Source organism: Pelodiscus sinensis, chromosome 9 (genome assembly GCF_049634645.1).
Source record: "Pelodiscus sinensis isolate JC-2024 chromosome 9, ASM4963464v1, whole genome shotgun sequence".
In the NCBI taxonomy this organism is placed as follows: domain Eukaryota; kingdom Metazoa; phylum Chordata; order Testudines; family Trionychidae; genus Pelodiscus; species Pelodiscus sinensis.
The window spans coordinates 60,545,397-60,562,428 of NC_134719.1; the positions used below are offsets into that span (position 1 = coordinate 60,545,397).

Here is a 17,032-nt window from a genome sequence, read left to right on the forward strand (position 1 = left end):
CAAAAAAAAAAAAAAAAACCCACCCACACCGAGCTACTACCAAGAGCTGCTCTGCAAAGCAGCTGCCTGCTACCCAAAGCAGAGAGAGGCAGACCCTGATGCAGCACAATGGCAGGGTGGGGTGGGGGGGACCATGGGTAGGAAGGTGACTCCCCCATAGCCAGGTCTTTGGGTGTCCCAGTGGGAAGAAGCAGAAATTCCACCCCAGTCAGTTTTGGCTGAGAGCCCATGGAAGGCGCCTAAACGCAACCACAAAGCACCTGCGGGCTTCTCTCCTGGACCACGGCACCGCAACGCGCTTGACCAGCGCTCGGGAACAGGGACGGGGCTTCTCCTCCTCCCCGAGGCGTCACTCCTCCTCGGATGCAATCAGCTTCCCAGCCACTCCTCCCGCCCCCGCCAGAGGCTCCCAGCGCCGATCACGGCCCCACCTCCCAGCCTAGGACTCCCTCTGGTTGCGTGCAGAAGCCTGGCAGGGGCCGGGGGAGTGATTGGGAGTCTCAGCCACTCCCCCCACCCCCGCCAGGCTTCCGTCCGGCGCCCAGCCGGAAAAACAGAAAATACCGGACATTGCACGTGTCTGGTATTTTCTGAATTTTTTTACCGGACAGAGGGTGCAAAAACCGGACTGTCCGGTAGAATACCAGACACCTGGCAACCCTACTTGCAGCTTAGTTGCCTTTCTATCAGGTGTGCACAGTGGGGCCAAAGAATATACACGGGTTTAAGGCTGAACTACCTTCCGTTGGTTAGTGACAGCGGCTCCGGATCAGAAGTGTCGGGGGCGGAGAGGCAGGCGTACCCTGCCTCAGACTTGGGGATAGAGGATTATGGTCTTCAGGGCCTTTCATCCAATACTTCTTTCAAACACTAGGGGGCAGGCCATGCCCTCTCGCCAGGAAGAAAGGGGCCGATTTGTGCCGGAAGGGGAGGGTTGTGTTGACCTATAGGTACAATATTCGGCATGTTGGTGCTGCAGAATCCTCATAAGTGTGATGATCTGATGGGTGGGATCTGCAGTGTGGGGGAAGGGGCCCCTAGGATTTCCTCACACAAAATCAAGCTGGCTCCTCTTTGCCCTGAGAACCCTCTGAAGGAGAGAAAGCTTGAGCCCAGCTGGGAACAGGGAGCTGCCGTCCCCACCAGAAGGACAGGGTGGGCTGGGGCCGAGGAGAGAGACCAGGCCCTTCTGTGCTTATGTGCCAGTGTTTGTGGGATAGAAGGGTCTTGCCAGCAACTCCATCCCCTCCCTGTTGGGGAAGTCAGGAGACTCTCCATGGAGTGTTTCCTAGACAGCCTGTGGTAAAGGAGCCCTGGAGGACTCGCGGACACAGTATGACACAACGGAAGGCTTGGGGGGGGGGGGCTAAGCCCTCTTGAAATCTGGCCCCTACTTTAGTGTTAAAGCACCCAAGGGTGCTTCAGGAAATGTAACTTATTTCCTGGCTTCTGTCTGTCACCCACCCGAATGCCACCGTACCCTCATTCCCTCCACACCAACCCCGGCGGGGTTAGTACAACCAAATGGAAAAGGCACGTGCTTTAGGAGAGGGCACACCTCCGCGACACTGAACTAAAAATCTGTACCTGCTTCGAGGGAGCTCCGTCAGGCATGGGGAATGTTTTCTTCTGATCTTCCCAAAGACCCAGAGGTTTGATGCTTGTAATTAGGAAAAAATCGAGCTGGAAGTAAACTGAGCACGGAGTAGAAACTGTATGTGATTTTTTTTCCCTTTCAAGCCCACAATCAGTTTTCAGGAAAAAAAAAAAACCTCCAACCCAAAACTTTGAATAATGGATAACGCTTTGAATAATGGATGTTCTATAGTCAAGGTCCCTTGACTTTTCTTCTTGCCTAACAGGAAGCCTTTTAATTACAGCTCAAATGGTAGAGCCGGTACAAAATGCTTTATCTTTTGCACTGCCGATGAGCTGAAGAGTGTGTGTTTTTCATTAAGGATGCTGCAGTCAGGATGCAAATCTCAGCTCTGAGCTGTGTGTTGTTGGAGGTTGGTGGTAGCTGGAGCTCTAGACACCCTGCTGGTGTATGCGTGTGTTGAAGTCAGTGCAGCTCCGCTTTGCATTATGTTGTGTTTTTCCTCGTCTCTCCTCTGGGCAGTTCGTAATTCTCTTTTTACCACGATGGTCTTTATGATGGTTCCTGATGGGGATGGTCACCTGCCTTAATTTGATCAAATGGAAACCTTCTGTATGAGATCTTGGGCCAGATCCTCCCCTGGTGTAATATGAAGTAGTTCCAGTGAAGTCCCTTTCCACCCGCTAACTCTCTGGATCCGTACAGTGAAGCTAAGACGTCCCATTTCAAAGCCAAGACACCCCTGCACTCATGGTGCACCGAGTCTGCACAGCAGGGCACATTTTTAAATATGCCAGGTGCTATCATGTATCATTGAGAGTCACCTTAGAGGAGAGGCTAGTGCACAGTAACATTGACAATGGATGTTTTGTGGTGAGGTGATTGTAGGGCTAGCCACAGACTTCGCTGGGCCCTGGGCGATGGCTTGGATCCAGATCCCCCTGAAGGGGCGGGGCCTCAGGTGGAAGGGGCGGGGACTCAGGTGGAAGGGGCGGGGACTCAGGTGGAAGGGGCGGGGCTAGGGACAGCCAACCCTCAGCCCTTCCTGGCCTGCATTGTGCCTCTCCCACCCAGAGCTCAGTGTCACCCATGGCTCTAGCAGCAATTTAAAGAGTCTGGGGCAGTAGCCAGGACCCCTGGGCCCTTTTAATCGCTGGGCCCCAGGGCAATTGCCTCCTCCTCCTCCTCCGTCAGTGGCCCTGGATGATTTTGTAATACAAAGAGGAATTCTAGCCACTTGCAAGTTAGCCATGCAGGAAACAGACTGAAAATAAACATGAGTGGCAACCCCCCCTCTCTCCTCCGCTTTTATCTCAACTCTCGGCTTCCTTTCCTTTGTTCTGGCCCTACTCCAGCCCGCTTCTGCCGTGATGAATTTTTAAACCAGCTGTAAAGATAAATTATCATGCCCCTGACGATCGGAGACACGCGTATTGACTTGAATGTTATTTGTTGTTTTGTTTATGCCTTTTGTGTCCAATTTCCTCAGCTCCTTGCGTTGTGCTCAGAGCAGGAGATGTCTGGACTGCAGTAAGACATCGGCAGCTGGTCCGTGCCAGCTGACTTGGGCTTGTGGGGCTCTGGTGAAGGGGCTGTTTAAGGATGATGTGGATGTTTGGGCTTAGGCTGTAGCCTGAAGTCTGGGTCCAGTGTTCTTTGTAGGCTGTCCAGGAGAGATACAGGTGCTTCCCAGCTGATTAGCAGAGCATCCACAACCGGCAGCATGTTTGTACTGGTGGTGCACATCTGCACATGCCTCAGTGCACATAACAAAATGTATTCCACCCATGGATTGAAAAAAAAAGAGAGAAGCCAGTCTTGGACTATCCCACCTTGCAGGGTCCTCCACCCTGAGCCTAAACATCTATGTAGTGATTTTTTTTGACAGTCAGAGCAAGGAGCTGTGGGAGTCCAAGTCAGCTGATCTAGGCCAATTGGTGTTTTTTTTAATCTCTGTGTAGACATAGCCTAAGTGAGGCAGAATAGGAGAGAACACTGTTCTAGCACTTCCTTTACCTTGTACGGCTGCAAAGCAAACGCTCTGAATACAGCAGTGATACAAACTCTGCAGGAATGGAGGTTGTTTGTAACAGCTGAAGAAAACGTTCCGATGGTTCTTTGAAAAGATTCCACCCACACATCGACGTCATGCAGCTTTGAAATTTTACTGTGCAGAAGGAAAATGCAGCTTGTAACCCTCGTAATTTAAATCAAACAAGCACAGAAACAGATTCCTTACCTTGTCAATGGTTTAAACTTTCCCTTTGTGTGCTTTGTAGTTTACATTTAACACAGGATTATACTGTATTTGCTTCCCCTCTTGTCTCTGCTACTGCTTGCTTGCCTGCTTCTGGTTCCAGATGAGGTGTGTGGTTGACTGTCAGTTTGTTGTTTAGGAGTTCATAACTCTGAGGTTCTAGTGTATGTATAAACGGATACATTGTCTTTGTGGCTCTGCAGCCAGACAGCCTCAAACAACAGCCGTGTTCCAGAATGGTGCTGTTGCACAATCGATCTCCTCCACGATATTAGGTCGCTATAACTACGTCGTTCAGGAGTGTGAAAACTCCACACAGTTAAACTGACGTAACCCCCTTGTAGACAGAGCTAGGTCAACAGGAGACATCTCCCATCTGCTTAGCTACTGTCTGTCTGGGAGGTGGCTATGCTGTTGGTCTAGCCGGCATCTTCAATAAAGTGCTACAGTGGCACATGATAAGTGTAGATGAGCCCTAAGACTGTACCTTGATTTGTGAACGTGTTCGGACATGGTTTGATCCCATCTGCACCACCACACCGTGTCTGAGCTGTGTCGTGGGACGGCAGACACATTGTTACGCTTCCTGACAATCGATTTTACATTGCAGCTGGGTTCCATCAGATTTCTGTGAGGCCTTGCTCACCAAAATAATCCTAGCTCATTTGAATGGCCACCTGGATTTCAATGGGACGATTTAGAGACTGGGACTACTTACAAAAAGGCAGAGTATCCTTGTGTGAGTAAAGGATCAGCTCACTAGGCCCTAAAGCTCTGTGGGATAGGGAACATGGATAACCATATGGAGCAGGGACGGTGGTAGAGGGGGAGTAGCCACCACTGGGGTGGGAAATGGGGGAGGAGGGGGACACCCACTGGGGAAGTGGAGAAGAATGGCTGGTGGACCACAAGCAGAGTTCCAACTTTCCCCCCTCCGTCCCACACGCTTGCTCATTCTGATGCTTCTTTCTTACCACCTGGATGTTTAAAATTCTTTTTAATAGAAGAATGGTGGACTTACTCAATCTTCTTCCAACTAGCCAATTAGCCCGTCTTAAGAAGGGCTTTTCAGGTCTCTCCTTCATGTCAGTCTTCTCTCTTGAGCCTCCAGTCTCTCTCTCTCTCTTTCCTCCTCCTACTGCCTCCTCCTCTCTCTCTCTCTCTCAGCTCTCCTCCGCCTCCTGCCTCTCTCTCTCTGTCTGTCTCTTTCTCTTCTCCCCCTCCTGCCTCTCACTCAGGGGACTGCGGAGCCAGCTGTTTGGGCTCCACACTCCCTGTGGTGCATGGGGAGCACGGAGCCCAAACGGTCGCTTGCGCCACTTGCTCTCACGCGGCGGCCTGGCTGAGCAGTGCAGAAGTCAGCCGAGCGCCATGGTGGGAGGCGAAGGGAGGTGGGGTGGTGACGTTCATGGCCAGGGGGCGGGACCTGGAGCCACTGTTATGCCGCACGTCACCGCTTCCCGCCGTGGTGCTCGGCTGACTTCTGCGCCGCTCAGCCAGGCCGCCACAGGGGAGCAAGCGGCACAAGCAGCCGTTTGGGCTCTGCAATCCCCATGCAGCATGGGCCGCCCAGAGGGAACAGCCAGCATTTCAGCAACAGCACCGCCCAGAGGGAACAGCCAGCATTTCAGCAACTGCGTCGCCCAGAGGGAACAGCCAGCATTTCAGGCAACAGCGCCGCCCAGAGGGAACAGCCAGCATTTCAGGCAACAGCGCCGCCCAGAGGGAACAGCCAGCATTTCAGGCAACAGTGCCGCCTAGAGGGAACAGCCAGCATTTCAGGCAACAGCACCCCCCCAGAGGGAACAGCCAGCATTTCAGGTAACAGCACCGCCTAGAGGGAACAGCCAGCATTTCAGGCAACAGCGCCGCCCAGAGGGAACAGCCAGCATTTCAGGCAACAGTGCCGCCTAGAGGGAACAGCCAGCATTTTAGGTAACAGTGCAGCCCAGAGGGAACAGCCAGCATTTCAGGCAACAGCGCCGCCCAGAGGGAACAGCCAGCATTTCAGGTAACAGCGCAGCCCAGAGGGAACAGCCAGCATTTCAGGTAACAGCGCAGCCCAGAGGGAACAGCCAGCATTTCAGGTAACAGCGCCGCCCAGAGGGAACAGCCAGCATTTCAGGCAACAGCGCCGCCCAGAGGGAACAGCCAGCATTTCAGGCAACAGCGCCGCCTAGAGGGAACAGCCAGCATTTCAGGTAACAGCGCAGCCCAGAGGGAACAGCCAGCATTTCAGGCAACAGTGCAGCCCAGAGGGAACACCCAGCATTTCAGTGTTACAGACTCTCAGACACTGGGCTACTATATATATGATACCGATTGCTTATCACGTATCCCCTTTTAACAGAGGCGAGCAGCAATTCCCGATCACAGCTGACTAGCTGTGTACAGCTTGGTTCACTCATAGTGGAAAGTAGCACTGTTACCCGGTGACATAAAAGATGACTGTCTGTTTTTTAAATGCAAGTATATTCCCCTCCGAAAGGAAAGCTACGGCAAATGGAGCTGCATATGCCAGAGGGTTGCTCGTTCTGATTCATCTTTCCTATAGGAAAACACATCTCCGCACCAAGGTGGGACCCAGTGTGATGCACGGAATTCTACCGGGTGGGCCATGGCTGCCCTCTTCCAAACGGTTTGCATAGGAGGGTAGGTTCCAGCATGCAGTGCTCCACCGTGAGTCAAGGGCTCCATATGGCTCCATCTTCTTCAAATTAGGTCCAGCCCTCTGGCTCCAACTCGTGGGAACTATGTTTTTCATACGTATTTCTTAATGTTGGAAAGCTATGGGATAGAGCTGAGATCTGATCCAGGTCCAGGCTGTGTTGCCTGCTTTCATGGCTTGTTTGTGAGTCTTGTGACATTTGGTGTTTTCCATAAATCTTCAGCTCCTGGAGTTGTTAAGTAAAGGTAAGACTGCAGCTTTGTGATTGCAAAGGAAAGCTTTAAGACCTTACCTAAATCTACCTTAAAGGCTCAAAAATAGAAGATGCATAAAAGGAACCCAGAATGTAGTCTATTTTAAAATCTCGTGATTTTCAGACATCTGAGGTTGGCAGTAATGCACATGGATAGTTCTAGCACATGTACCTTGTGTTGCTCAGGTCCTTAAATACAAGGCAGGGGTGTGTATGTATGGTTGTGGGGGGGGGGGGGGGGAGGCTGACGGGTCTGGGGAAAGAAGGGTGGTCAAAAGGGCCCCCTCAGATTGGTACCAGGGCTGCCTGCTCTTTCCCTTCCTGTCCCTATCGGGGTGAAAGCAAAGTGCACAGATCATCTGCCCCCTGTGCTCCCCAGCCAGAGTGAGGGATGCAGCAAACGGTGCACTTTCCCCTTGTTCCCTGGCAAAGGGGAACAGCCAGCAACATCCCTGTATTAATCTGGGGGGAGGGAGAGGGTTTCCAAGGCTTGAGGCTGGAGGGCTTTTCAACCCCCGTCCTCTCCCCTCTCCCATGCATACCCCTGCCCAGATGGGGGCATATCTCCCCCAGTCAGCCCCTTTCACCTGCCTGGTGATTCTGCCTCTTTTCTGTTTTTTTTTAATGAGATGTAGTCCCATTCCAGGCACATCCCATTCTCCGGGGAGGCTAGGCTCTGGTGGGGGCATGCCTCCCCAAACCATGTGGTCACCCACCATCCACCCAACTACTAGGGAGCACGTTCTGGTATGATCCCTAGAAGAAATCTGTAGGCATATGTGACCACAAATGTCCCCTCCTTCCCACCTGTTGCCTTGGGAATCTGTAGCACCAGGTACCAGGTGAGGTGGGTCCATCATGGAGGGAGGAGAGTGCTGGGCAGGGAGGGTCAGCTGCTCATTCATTTCCCCCCTCCCCACATGTGTATGTGTGCGTGTCACCCCTCCCCTTGTGTGTGGGGGGGAGGGGAAAGAGGAGGATAGGGCCACAGTGTGTGTATCACCCCTCACCATGTGAACTCTAAAGCCTTAAATACAAAGTAAATAAAAGGACTCTGCCTATGCAGTCTTCCGTTTTTAATGGGGGTCAGTCAAGTCAGCTTAATGTTAATTTGAATATTTTATGGCCTAATTCTGATTGCCATTGAACTTGCTTGAATATGAGTCGTTTTCTGAGGTGTCCCATACTCAGCATAAGGAAATATAGTCACCCGGTAGCTATATAAATCAAATGTATTATACTATCTTAATAACGTGCACACAAATCATATACCTTTGTCATGTATTTTCAATACAGTATTATACATAAGAACCAACTATATAGCACTGAAAATATTTTTTTAAACATTTTTAGTGCTGCTAAACATGTTCTAAATTACGTTTCTCTGGTCCGGTCTGCAAGTGGCCGACACTGTCATACACGGGCCAGTTTGCCCCTGGACTATTCCTACAGTTGGCACGTGTTAATTTACACTATTAAGTGTGCAACATTGCACGCCAGACCAGCTGGCAACAGAACCAGCTATTGGGGATTAGCTCTTCTGTCTGTCCCCATTTTAAATGCCACTGATGGCATCTGCAACCCTAATAATCTCTGCACGGCTCAGAGAGCGCTAATTTTGGCTGGCAAGACAAAGGAGGAACATTACAGGCGTTGCACAGAAAATCCACATTGCTACACTTGAGTGACCTTCTTGCCCCACAATGACCTTCTCAATATGGCGGAATTCAGGTGCTGGAACGCCCTTCTGGCGGCTCTCTTTGCATGGGTGCGCCGAGCTAACAGTTCCGACCGGCAACAATAGCTTCCGTACCAAGATTCCGGGCAGCTGACGTGGCAGAGGCTCTGTGTGTGTGGGAGCATCCTTGCTAGCGCGCCTGTCAGGATGGGATGCAGCAGCCCAGCCTTTGCTTTAGGGGTAGGTGGTGTAAGTAACTACTTAATTTCACTATCCAGGGCGGGGAGAGAATGATGGGATTTGGTGAAGGGGGAATGGAGCCCAGGGGTGGGGGAACTTGCAGGATTGTAAGGAACCACTTGAGCCAAACTGAGAACTTTATAATCCTCATAGAAACACTCTTTGGTTTTAACAAACCCGTGTCTTTATTTGGAGCAGGGGCTGGATGTAGAATGCCTTTTGCTTCATTTGCGGTATGGGAAATGCCACAGCCTGGCCCTGCTTGCATCTCATTTAACTTTCCTTAAAATCACCAGCGGTCCATTCCAGGCAGTTACTGATACTATGCAATATCCCGGTGCATAATTCAGGGATGAGAGCGGCAAATCCCAGTGGTTGGAGATTGTAGGACCAGGTGCATGTAGGGTAGGGAGACTTAAACATTTAGACGCACAAAGGATCTGAGTGGAACTGAGAAAGGACCTGCCAAGAAATGACAAATCAAATCCTGGAGCGGATCCCCACGGAGGTGCTATGCTGCTGCTGGAGAATGCACGGGAAGACTTTCCAGCTGTTTCCAGGGGCAGTGCCGCAGGGTTATTTGTTTTATATTTTGTCCTGTATAAAAGCCAGACTAGGACATTGGAATGGATATAAAGCCTTGACATTAACTGGAGTTAAGGGCTCTCAGCAGCAACAAGGGGGCACTTCATCCCACGAGGCATACCGGGGAGGTCGACAAATGCCTTTGATGTCGACCGCGGAGCGTCCAGACTAGCGTGCTGCGCTGACAAGCAGCTGATCAGCACAGCGCGGCAGCCATGTAAATTTAAATGAAGCGGCGATTATTTAAATCGCCGCTTCATTTTCCTATGCCGGGTAGCCTAATCTATACGCCTCTGTCGCCAGAGGCATGTAGTCTAGACATACCCCTATAGTCCTGTTTTGCCTATGTCAGCCTGTGTCTTGCATAATGTTCAAAAGACACAATGCAGGAATTACTGGGTGATGTTCGACAGCCTGTGCTATGCAAATCAGACTAGACCCTCAGAGTGATCCCTTCTGGCCTTGAAATCCATGAATCCAGGATTATTGCAACCACAAAGTTTTACAATTAATTTTCACACATTGTGCTGCTTGCTTACTTTTCGTTTTTTTCAGCTTGGACAAAGACACTAGATCGGGGTTCCCAACCTTTTTTGGTCACCATACCCCCTTGGTTTTTAGTAAATCTTCCCATACCCCATATTCAATATAAAGGAAATAAATTCTAGACTCTAGAATCCACAACTTTTTTCACTAACACTACTACTTTTGGAATATTTTAATTAGGATAATCTAGTTATTTACCAAATATTCCCTGTACCCCTTTGACAAGCTTCTTGTACCCCCTGGGGGTATGCATACCCCAGGTTGGGAACCCCTGCACTAGATTATTTGTGCTGCCTGAAAGACAGTGTATAGGATTCACTTTAAAGGGACTAGAGCTTTTTCACCTCTCACTACTCTGATTCTATTGTTTTTATTCTATTGGCCTGTCATTTAAAAGAACACAGTCAAAGTGGAAGTAAGTTTTAACAAAAAGGAGCTAAAAGTAGTTCTGGGCAATACATTTCCCACAGATATCCCCTGACAATTTATGAGATTTTACAATAATAAGTTCTATTTTTTTTTATTTTATTTTTTTGCGGAGGACTTACACAAACATGGGGGAGAGTGATTGACGCTCTGGGATGTAGATGCACTGGCTATAAGCCAAGTGCTGTCAAATGCACAAAGCAAGCAAACTGAAAAAAATAGAGGAAACTATTTTCTACCTAATCTTACCAAAATAATGGTGGTTAAAATTTAGCAGAGAAATGTGATTTCTAAGATCTTGTTCCTTTTGCTTTGCTTGGAAAGTGTTAAGTTTCTCAAAATATCACTTGTTAATGGACAGAAATGTAGTTAAAAGGTTACCTATCCATATTTTATGTTGTGTTTTCTTTTTTGAGAATCCTTCAGTAGAAAGATAATGACCCCTTGTTTCTTCCATCTCTGTCTCTTCGTTCCTCGTTCATCTGTTCTCCAACTGTTCTCTTGTTCTTCCTGTCTTTCCTAATTGATGTTTTTTGAAGCTGTCTGGTTTAGGTTGCTCTTGCTTGAAACTTTATGTGCTTGGCCTGCCAGAGTCTCCCCATGTCTTCTTTCCTTGCACAGTCTGAGTATAACTCCTCTGGTGATCCTAGACATAAATAACATCCATGATGACTTCTGCTTTACACAACTTAAAGTGCTTCATGGGGGAGCTGAGTTAGTCTGTACAGGATAAACTTAAAAAACAACAAATGGTCTGGTAGCACTTTATAGACTAACAAAACATGTCGATGGGATCATGAGCTTTTGTGGGCACGTCCCACTTCTTCAGATGACCGGAGTTTATCTGTCAATTTAAACTGTGGCTTTTTCCTCGCAGCACACACTGTCCTTAGCTATGTCAGTGGAGGACTCCAGTCTGGGAAATTATGCCCCTTTCTAAAGATTCTGCTCTTTTGGATGTGATCAAGAACGTTAAGATCCCCCATATAAATTATGCCCTGATATGCTTTTAAGATCTGCATCAGCGGCCTGCTAGAAAGAGGTGTAAACTTACCAGCCAGAAACTAACAGAAAAAAACAAGTGATAGTAAATTGAAAAGTTATGTACAGGAGTAATAGCATGACTGCTTCTGCTATAGCTTACAGCTTTCTGATGGGCAAGAGAAATGTGAAACTGATATGAGTGTCAGTTTCAGGACTGCACAGAGTTTTGAACAGCAGCTGTGAAATCGACTAGCAACTTGTCAATTATATTCTGCCAGAGCAGCAGCAGAGTCAGTGGAACAGTCTGTCTACCTGGTAGGCCTAGCAGCTGATGGCGGGTCAATATTTATGGGCTCTGGGGAGCCCTGTGGACTGGGGTTTGAGACCCAAGGGTCCCTGCCAGTTGTACACTGCAGGAAAAGAAGCTTTCCTGAGATTTTCAATAAAGTCTCTGCTGAGACCTGGAACCTCCAGGTCATTCAGTAATTTGAGATGATGGAACACTCAAACATGATTGGGGCATGTGGGGTTATATTTGCTAGAATTATATTCATCCACAGTTAATAGCAAATTAACTAAGAAGATTAAATAGCAAATTTCATTTAGTTATCAGGAGGCTTGTTAGCTGCATGATAAGATCAAGTACTATGAGTATGGCATAACAGTGTTTCTCAACCTTTATTTATAAAAAAAATGTATAAGTACCCCCAGTACCTACAGTTTTCAGACACGCAATTTTTTTTCTACCATCGCAACACATTTGTTTAAATAACTTAATTGTAGCCGGGCGGGCGATGAAATTTTTGGGTGTAAAAAGGACAAAAATAACAAAACGCTGTAAAGCTTAAAACAAAAATTCAGTTTTCTCCAAATTTCAGTTGTGTTGACGTACCCCCCAGACTTCTCTCGAGTACCCCTGATTGAGAAGCACTGTGGTATAAGACCATAAGTAGAACAGAGTAGAGCCACTGTGTTACTAGTAATAAAGGGGAAAGATCTGTATTTTTTGGACTTAGTAAGGTGCATGGTGGACCCCTGACCAATAAGAAGACAGGAACAAATGAGAAGAAAAAGGACAGTTGTTCCACTTGTATTGTAAGGGAAGGAGATAACCGGTTAATAAGTTACCAAGGGAAGGTCTCCTCTCTCCTTTGGCTGTTGTGATTTTAAATTCCACATGTCCCAGGCTGCCTACATCTTAACATCTCCCGAAGCCGGAATAAACTCAAGCACAAGTGCTTGACAAGTGCAGAGAAAAGAGCCACGGAAGAGTTTGTCCTGAGGCAGGTGAGCCGCCTGCACTTTGTCCTGCTTCGTCAGCTGCGGGGGGACGTCTCGGGAGCAGCAAAGAGCCGGCAGAGTGGAGGCAGGCCGAGGGTCAGGCAGGCATCAGCCGATGTGGCAGGTGGACTTTGACAGCTGCCTTTGGGGACGGAGAGAGCTCAGGCCAGGTCTGCAAAGCTGCCGCAGGTGGTCGCGTTTGAACAGGTGTGTGGAGGCAGATGGACATTTTGCTGTTTGTTGTGCTTTCTCCGGGTGCTTGTTATCTTGCGGCACCTGAGAAATCAATCCCCGTTGCTCCTAGTTCTGGGCTGTGGAGTGACATGTCCTTGGAATAGACCGACACACACACACGATTGCGTGCTCTAGAAAGCTGCTCAGTCCAGCCCTTTATACCTCATGTGGCAGGTGTGTGTGTGTGTGTGTGTGTGTGTGTGTGTGTGTGTGTGTAGGGGGGTGTCTCTAGTTGAGATCACGCTGCTGCGAATTGTGAGTGTTGACCCTTAGACTTGCATAGAACAGTTGCGGGAAAGGTGCGGGGGAGGGGAAGAGCGTGTCGCTTTTTGGGCGGGAGGAGGCAGAGGGCTTGTTAAAACGAATTGGGGGCACACCCTGGTTCCACGTGCCCCAGAGTTGCTGCACAGGGAGCGGGGCACCTCTTACCCTTTATAATTCGATACACCCCCCCTCTTCTGAGCCCCCCTGCAATCCAGATCTGGATCCAGGTTTTGTGGCTAGGGACAGGTCTGGGGCATTCACTGTAACAGAGGGGTGGGCCTCTCCGCGCACCCTGCTGCTCTCTAGGAACGTTCGTACTGCGGTCTGACTCTGCTGGTGGGATTTGCCACACTGGCTCCATTGCCTCCTCTATATGACTTCCATGCCGTTGGCTTGAGCAGGATTTTTGCAGTTACACCAGGCATCAAAGGGGGCCAATAGCCAACGGCAGACTAAAACTTTGTTGCTACCAGATGCTCCCGGGGCCAGTGGTGCTGCTGGCAAACAAACTCCAGCCGTGGGGAGGTCGGGTCACTATTTTAGGCCAGGCTGTGGATCTTGGATTATCCCTGAGAGCTGGTACCCAGTCAGGACTATATAGTGACCCAGGAGGGGGCTCTGAAATCCGCTCTGGAATATCCTCCCGTATAACGTACTTGCTATTTTGGGGTTGTGGGAAACGCGCTGCTTAAGCTATTTGTATTTGCAAGGCTGGTTTGTCTCCCTCTCCTCCCAGCACAAGTCTCACCTGTCAAAACCTGAACAACGTGTCAGATACCTACTGCTCATAGGACTAATTCTACTAGTTGAAAGTGTTCCTGACAGCAGGAGGGATGGGTTTCCGGGGTTTTGCCTGCCAGCGGCGGAAGATGCTGGGGTTTCTCCCAGCTCCTATCCCCAGCTCCTTCCTTGGCCTCTCTTTTGTATCATCTTGGCTCATAGACATTTAATGCATTTGAAACCACACTCCTCCAGCTCCCGAAAAGCAGAGGGAGCTTCCTGTCCCCTTTTGACATTCCAGACTCCTGGCTGCTATGAGGCAGAGGTTGAGTGACTCTATATTTCCCCTTGTTTTTACCCCCCACCCCCATTTTACGAAATGAATGGCAGTAGCGGCTTTTACTGCTCTTCATGGTTTCCCCAGCCATCGGCAGCAGCAGCATTGTGTTTTCCCGGTGTCACTGCAGCCTACTGCGTTGTAAGTGACCGAGCAATTTGGTTAATTTCTGCATATGGAAAGCTATGCGCAGCAAGCGAGTCCCCAGAGCTGTGTGCAGACTCAGGAAGACAGCACCGCATTAGCTCATATTTGGAAGATTCTCTTTGCAACCAGAAAGACGAGAAAGATGTTGGCGTTTTTTAAATGGGAAATTAAATTCTGCAATTTTTTTTTGCCAGGGAAAGCTTTTAACTTGCCACGGCGGGTGACTGAACAATTATATTTTTCCATGTCCCCGTCACTAGCATCTTGGAAGGAGTCAAAGGGATGTTAACTTCCAACAAGGCTGATGGGTATTGGAAACGTGGCAATGCACTTTGTGGGCTGACTTTGAGCGGGTTTGGATTTAATACCCTGGGATGTATCCCTTTGTTTGCAGGAAGCTACAGACATTTTGGGACTACGAGAAACCAAATCAAGGAGGAGGAACTCAAGACCCAGATGGACCCTTGGGGGCCCCCCTGGCAGCCCCAACCACGGGGGAGGCATGTAGCCCAGATGGAGAGCCAGGATAGGGTGCAATGGGGAGAAGGCTTCTACCGACCTCGACCCCAGTCTAGGCATAATGGGGAGAGGTATTACCACCAGCAACAGGACCTCCAAATAGTACCTCCATTGTGGCAAGACCCACGGATGGGGTACTGCCCCCCCGGCTATCCTGGCAGGGCAGGAGATCAGATCAGACCAGACCTCAGGGCGGAGAATTATGAAAAAAGTTATCTCGCTAGACCTTATTCAAGGTAAGACCTGAATATAATTAACTAACCCTATGCATCAAACTGTTCTCTATGGCGTCTTATCCCTCCGCACCTCATAGATAGCCCTGTTATTAAAACAGGAGCTGCTGCGGCTGCTTTATTGAAGGTTGGGTAACCATTTCCATTCTAATCTCCTCCTTATGGTCATGCATCATTTTATAAAACTTTCATTTTCCAGGCTTCACCTCTATCCAACTGTAAATTTCTTTGGAAAACCAGAGCAAATGTAATCCAGCTTTTTGAGTGGGGTAGAGTGCTAAAAATAGAAAGACTAAGGTAATAAAAATTATTGCAGCCGTGTTAACTCGGCTACGGGAAGGAGGATAAAATTTGGGGCAGCCACACCCTTTATTGAGAAGTGGCTTTCGGTGTCCTGCTACATACAGATTTTGATTTGGCCAAACTATGGACATTTGAAAATTGCAGGTTATACCTGGGAAGTTCACTTTGCAGTGGTTTTTCATGAAGCTTGTGCAATGCTCTGCTAAGGGCTGCGAGTGAACTGGAATAGGATGAGGGAGGACTTTGGGGATTTAGCAGAGAAGGGAGTCCAACTATGCAGGAAGGAGGCTCTTTTCCCAAAATCTCCTAAACTTCTCATGAGGGTGGGTCCCTCCAACCAAACTCCCAGGGATATTCCAGGGGTGCCTAATCACATGGTGCCGGAATTCCACCAAAGCGCTTCAGTGGCTTGGACGGTGATGCTCCGTGTGTTAAGAACAGGCGGTGTAGGGAGTCTGACTCCAAACCTCTCGCTCTTGCTCTGGGCTTCACAACAGTCGCCTTAACCTCTCCCCTTGACACTAGCCATGGCCGTGGCCCTGCAGCCGTGGGCTAATGACACTGTGGTCTTTAATTTATTAGTCTTGTTTCACAGGGGAGTTCCAAAGATCTGAGACCAAGATGAGTCCCTAAGCTGGCGTTTCACTGTGGAACTGACCCTGGATGGGATCTGGTGTCCTGACCCTAGTTCTAGATCTGATGCAGGACTAGTCTCCCAATCCTTGGATTGGATCTAGCTCTGAGGGTGTGGGAACTGCCCAATGCCAATCCGGTTCTGATGGGGATTCCTTTCTCTTGCTCTCCTTTTGGGTTCTCCACCCTCCGTGTTCATAGAATCATAGAATCCTAGAGCTGGAAGAGACCTCAGAAGGTCATCAAGTCCAGCCCCCTGCTCTAGGCAGGATCAATCCCAACTAATTCAACCCAGCCAGGGCTTTGTCAAGCCGAGACTGAAACACCTCTAGGGATGGAGACTCCACTACTTCCCTAGGGAACCCATTCCAGTGCTTCACCACCCTCCTAGGGAAATAGTTTTTCCCAATATCCAACCTGGACCTCTCCCACCACAACTTGAGACCATTGTTCCTTGTTCTGCCATCTGTCACTACTGAGAACAGCCTCTCTCCATCCTCTTTGGAACCTCCCTTCAGGAAGTTGAAGGCTGCTCTCAAATCCCCCTTCACTCTTCTGTTTTGCAGACTAAACAGACCCAAGTCCCTCAGCCTCTCCTCATAAGTCATATGCTCCAGCCCCCTCATCATTTTAGTTATTTGGTTATATGTTCTGTGTATTTGGGATTCGTTTCAGGCAGGGATACGGGGACCCCTACTGGAGCTACCCATCGCCAAGCTCTGGGGACGACCACACTTACAGAGGTTATCACAGACCCCTCCAAGTACTGCAGCATGACAGAGGTACTGGTACTAGGGAGCAAAAGCGACTTTGCCTGCTGTTTCTTGCTGGCCTGGCTAGCGTAATGATCTAGCGTGTTGGCAGTTCCTGACAGTGCCTTTAGCATTAGCCCTGCACGATGTGTCCCTTCTCTGACATACCTAATGCCTCTCTGTGACGGCGGCCAGTCCTCTCCGAAGAGGAGAACGGCCCCAGAACCAGCTCTTCACTTTCCAAAGAGCAGCCTGAGGTATCCCCTCGTTCTCGGGGAGCTGAGTTCATTGCCTTCATGCCCAGCCCCCGCTGCCGTGTTGCAAACACTGAGTTGGGTTTTCAGTTCAGTGGCATCCCCAAGCAGTGGAGCTCCG

General features: G+C 49.3%; 1 protein-coding gene across 6 annotated transcripts in view; it reads left to right on the plus strand.

Moving 5' to 3' along the window:
* Nucleotides 1-8,587: 8,587 nt before the first annotated feature.
* Nucleotides 8,588-17,032, plus strand: part of SEC16B (SEC16 homolog B, endoplasmic reticulum export factor) — a 42,116-nt gene continuing 33,671 nt past the window's right edge. Inside the window, exons 1-3 of one of the 6 annotated variants that reach the window (XM_075936882.1) lie at nucleotides 8,588-8,693; nucleotides 14,612-14,972; nucleotides 16,581-16,687. In XM_075936882.1, coding sequence (XP_075792997.1) covers nucleotides 8,666-8,693; nucleotides 14,612-14,972; nucleotides 16,581-16,687 — 496 coding nt within the window. In that variant the 5' untranslated portion in view covers nucleotides 8,588-8,665. Of the gene's footprint in view, nucleotides 8,703-12,498; nucleotides 12,522-12,559; nucleotides 12,723-12,764; nucleotides 12,924-14,611; nucleotides 14,973-16,580; nucleotides 16,688-17,032 lie in introns of those variants that run through there. The other 5 variants (XM_075936884.1, XM_075936886.1, XM_075936883.1 and 2 more) reach the window with 5 other exon arrangements.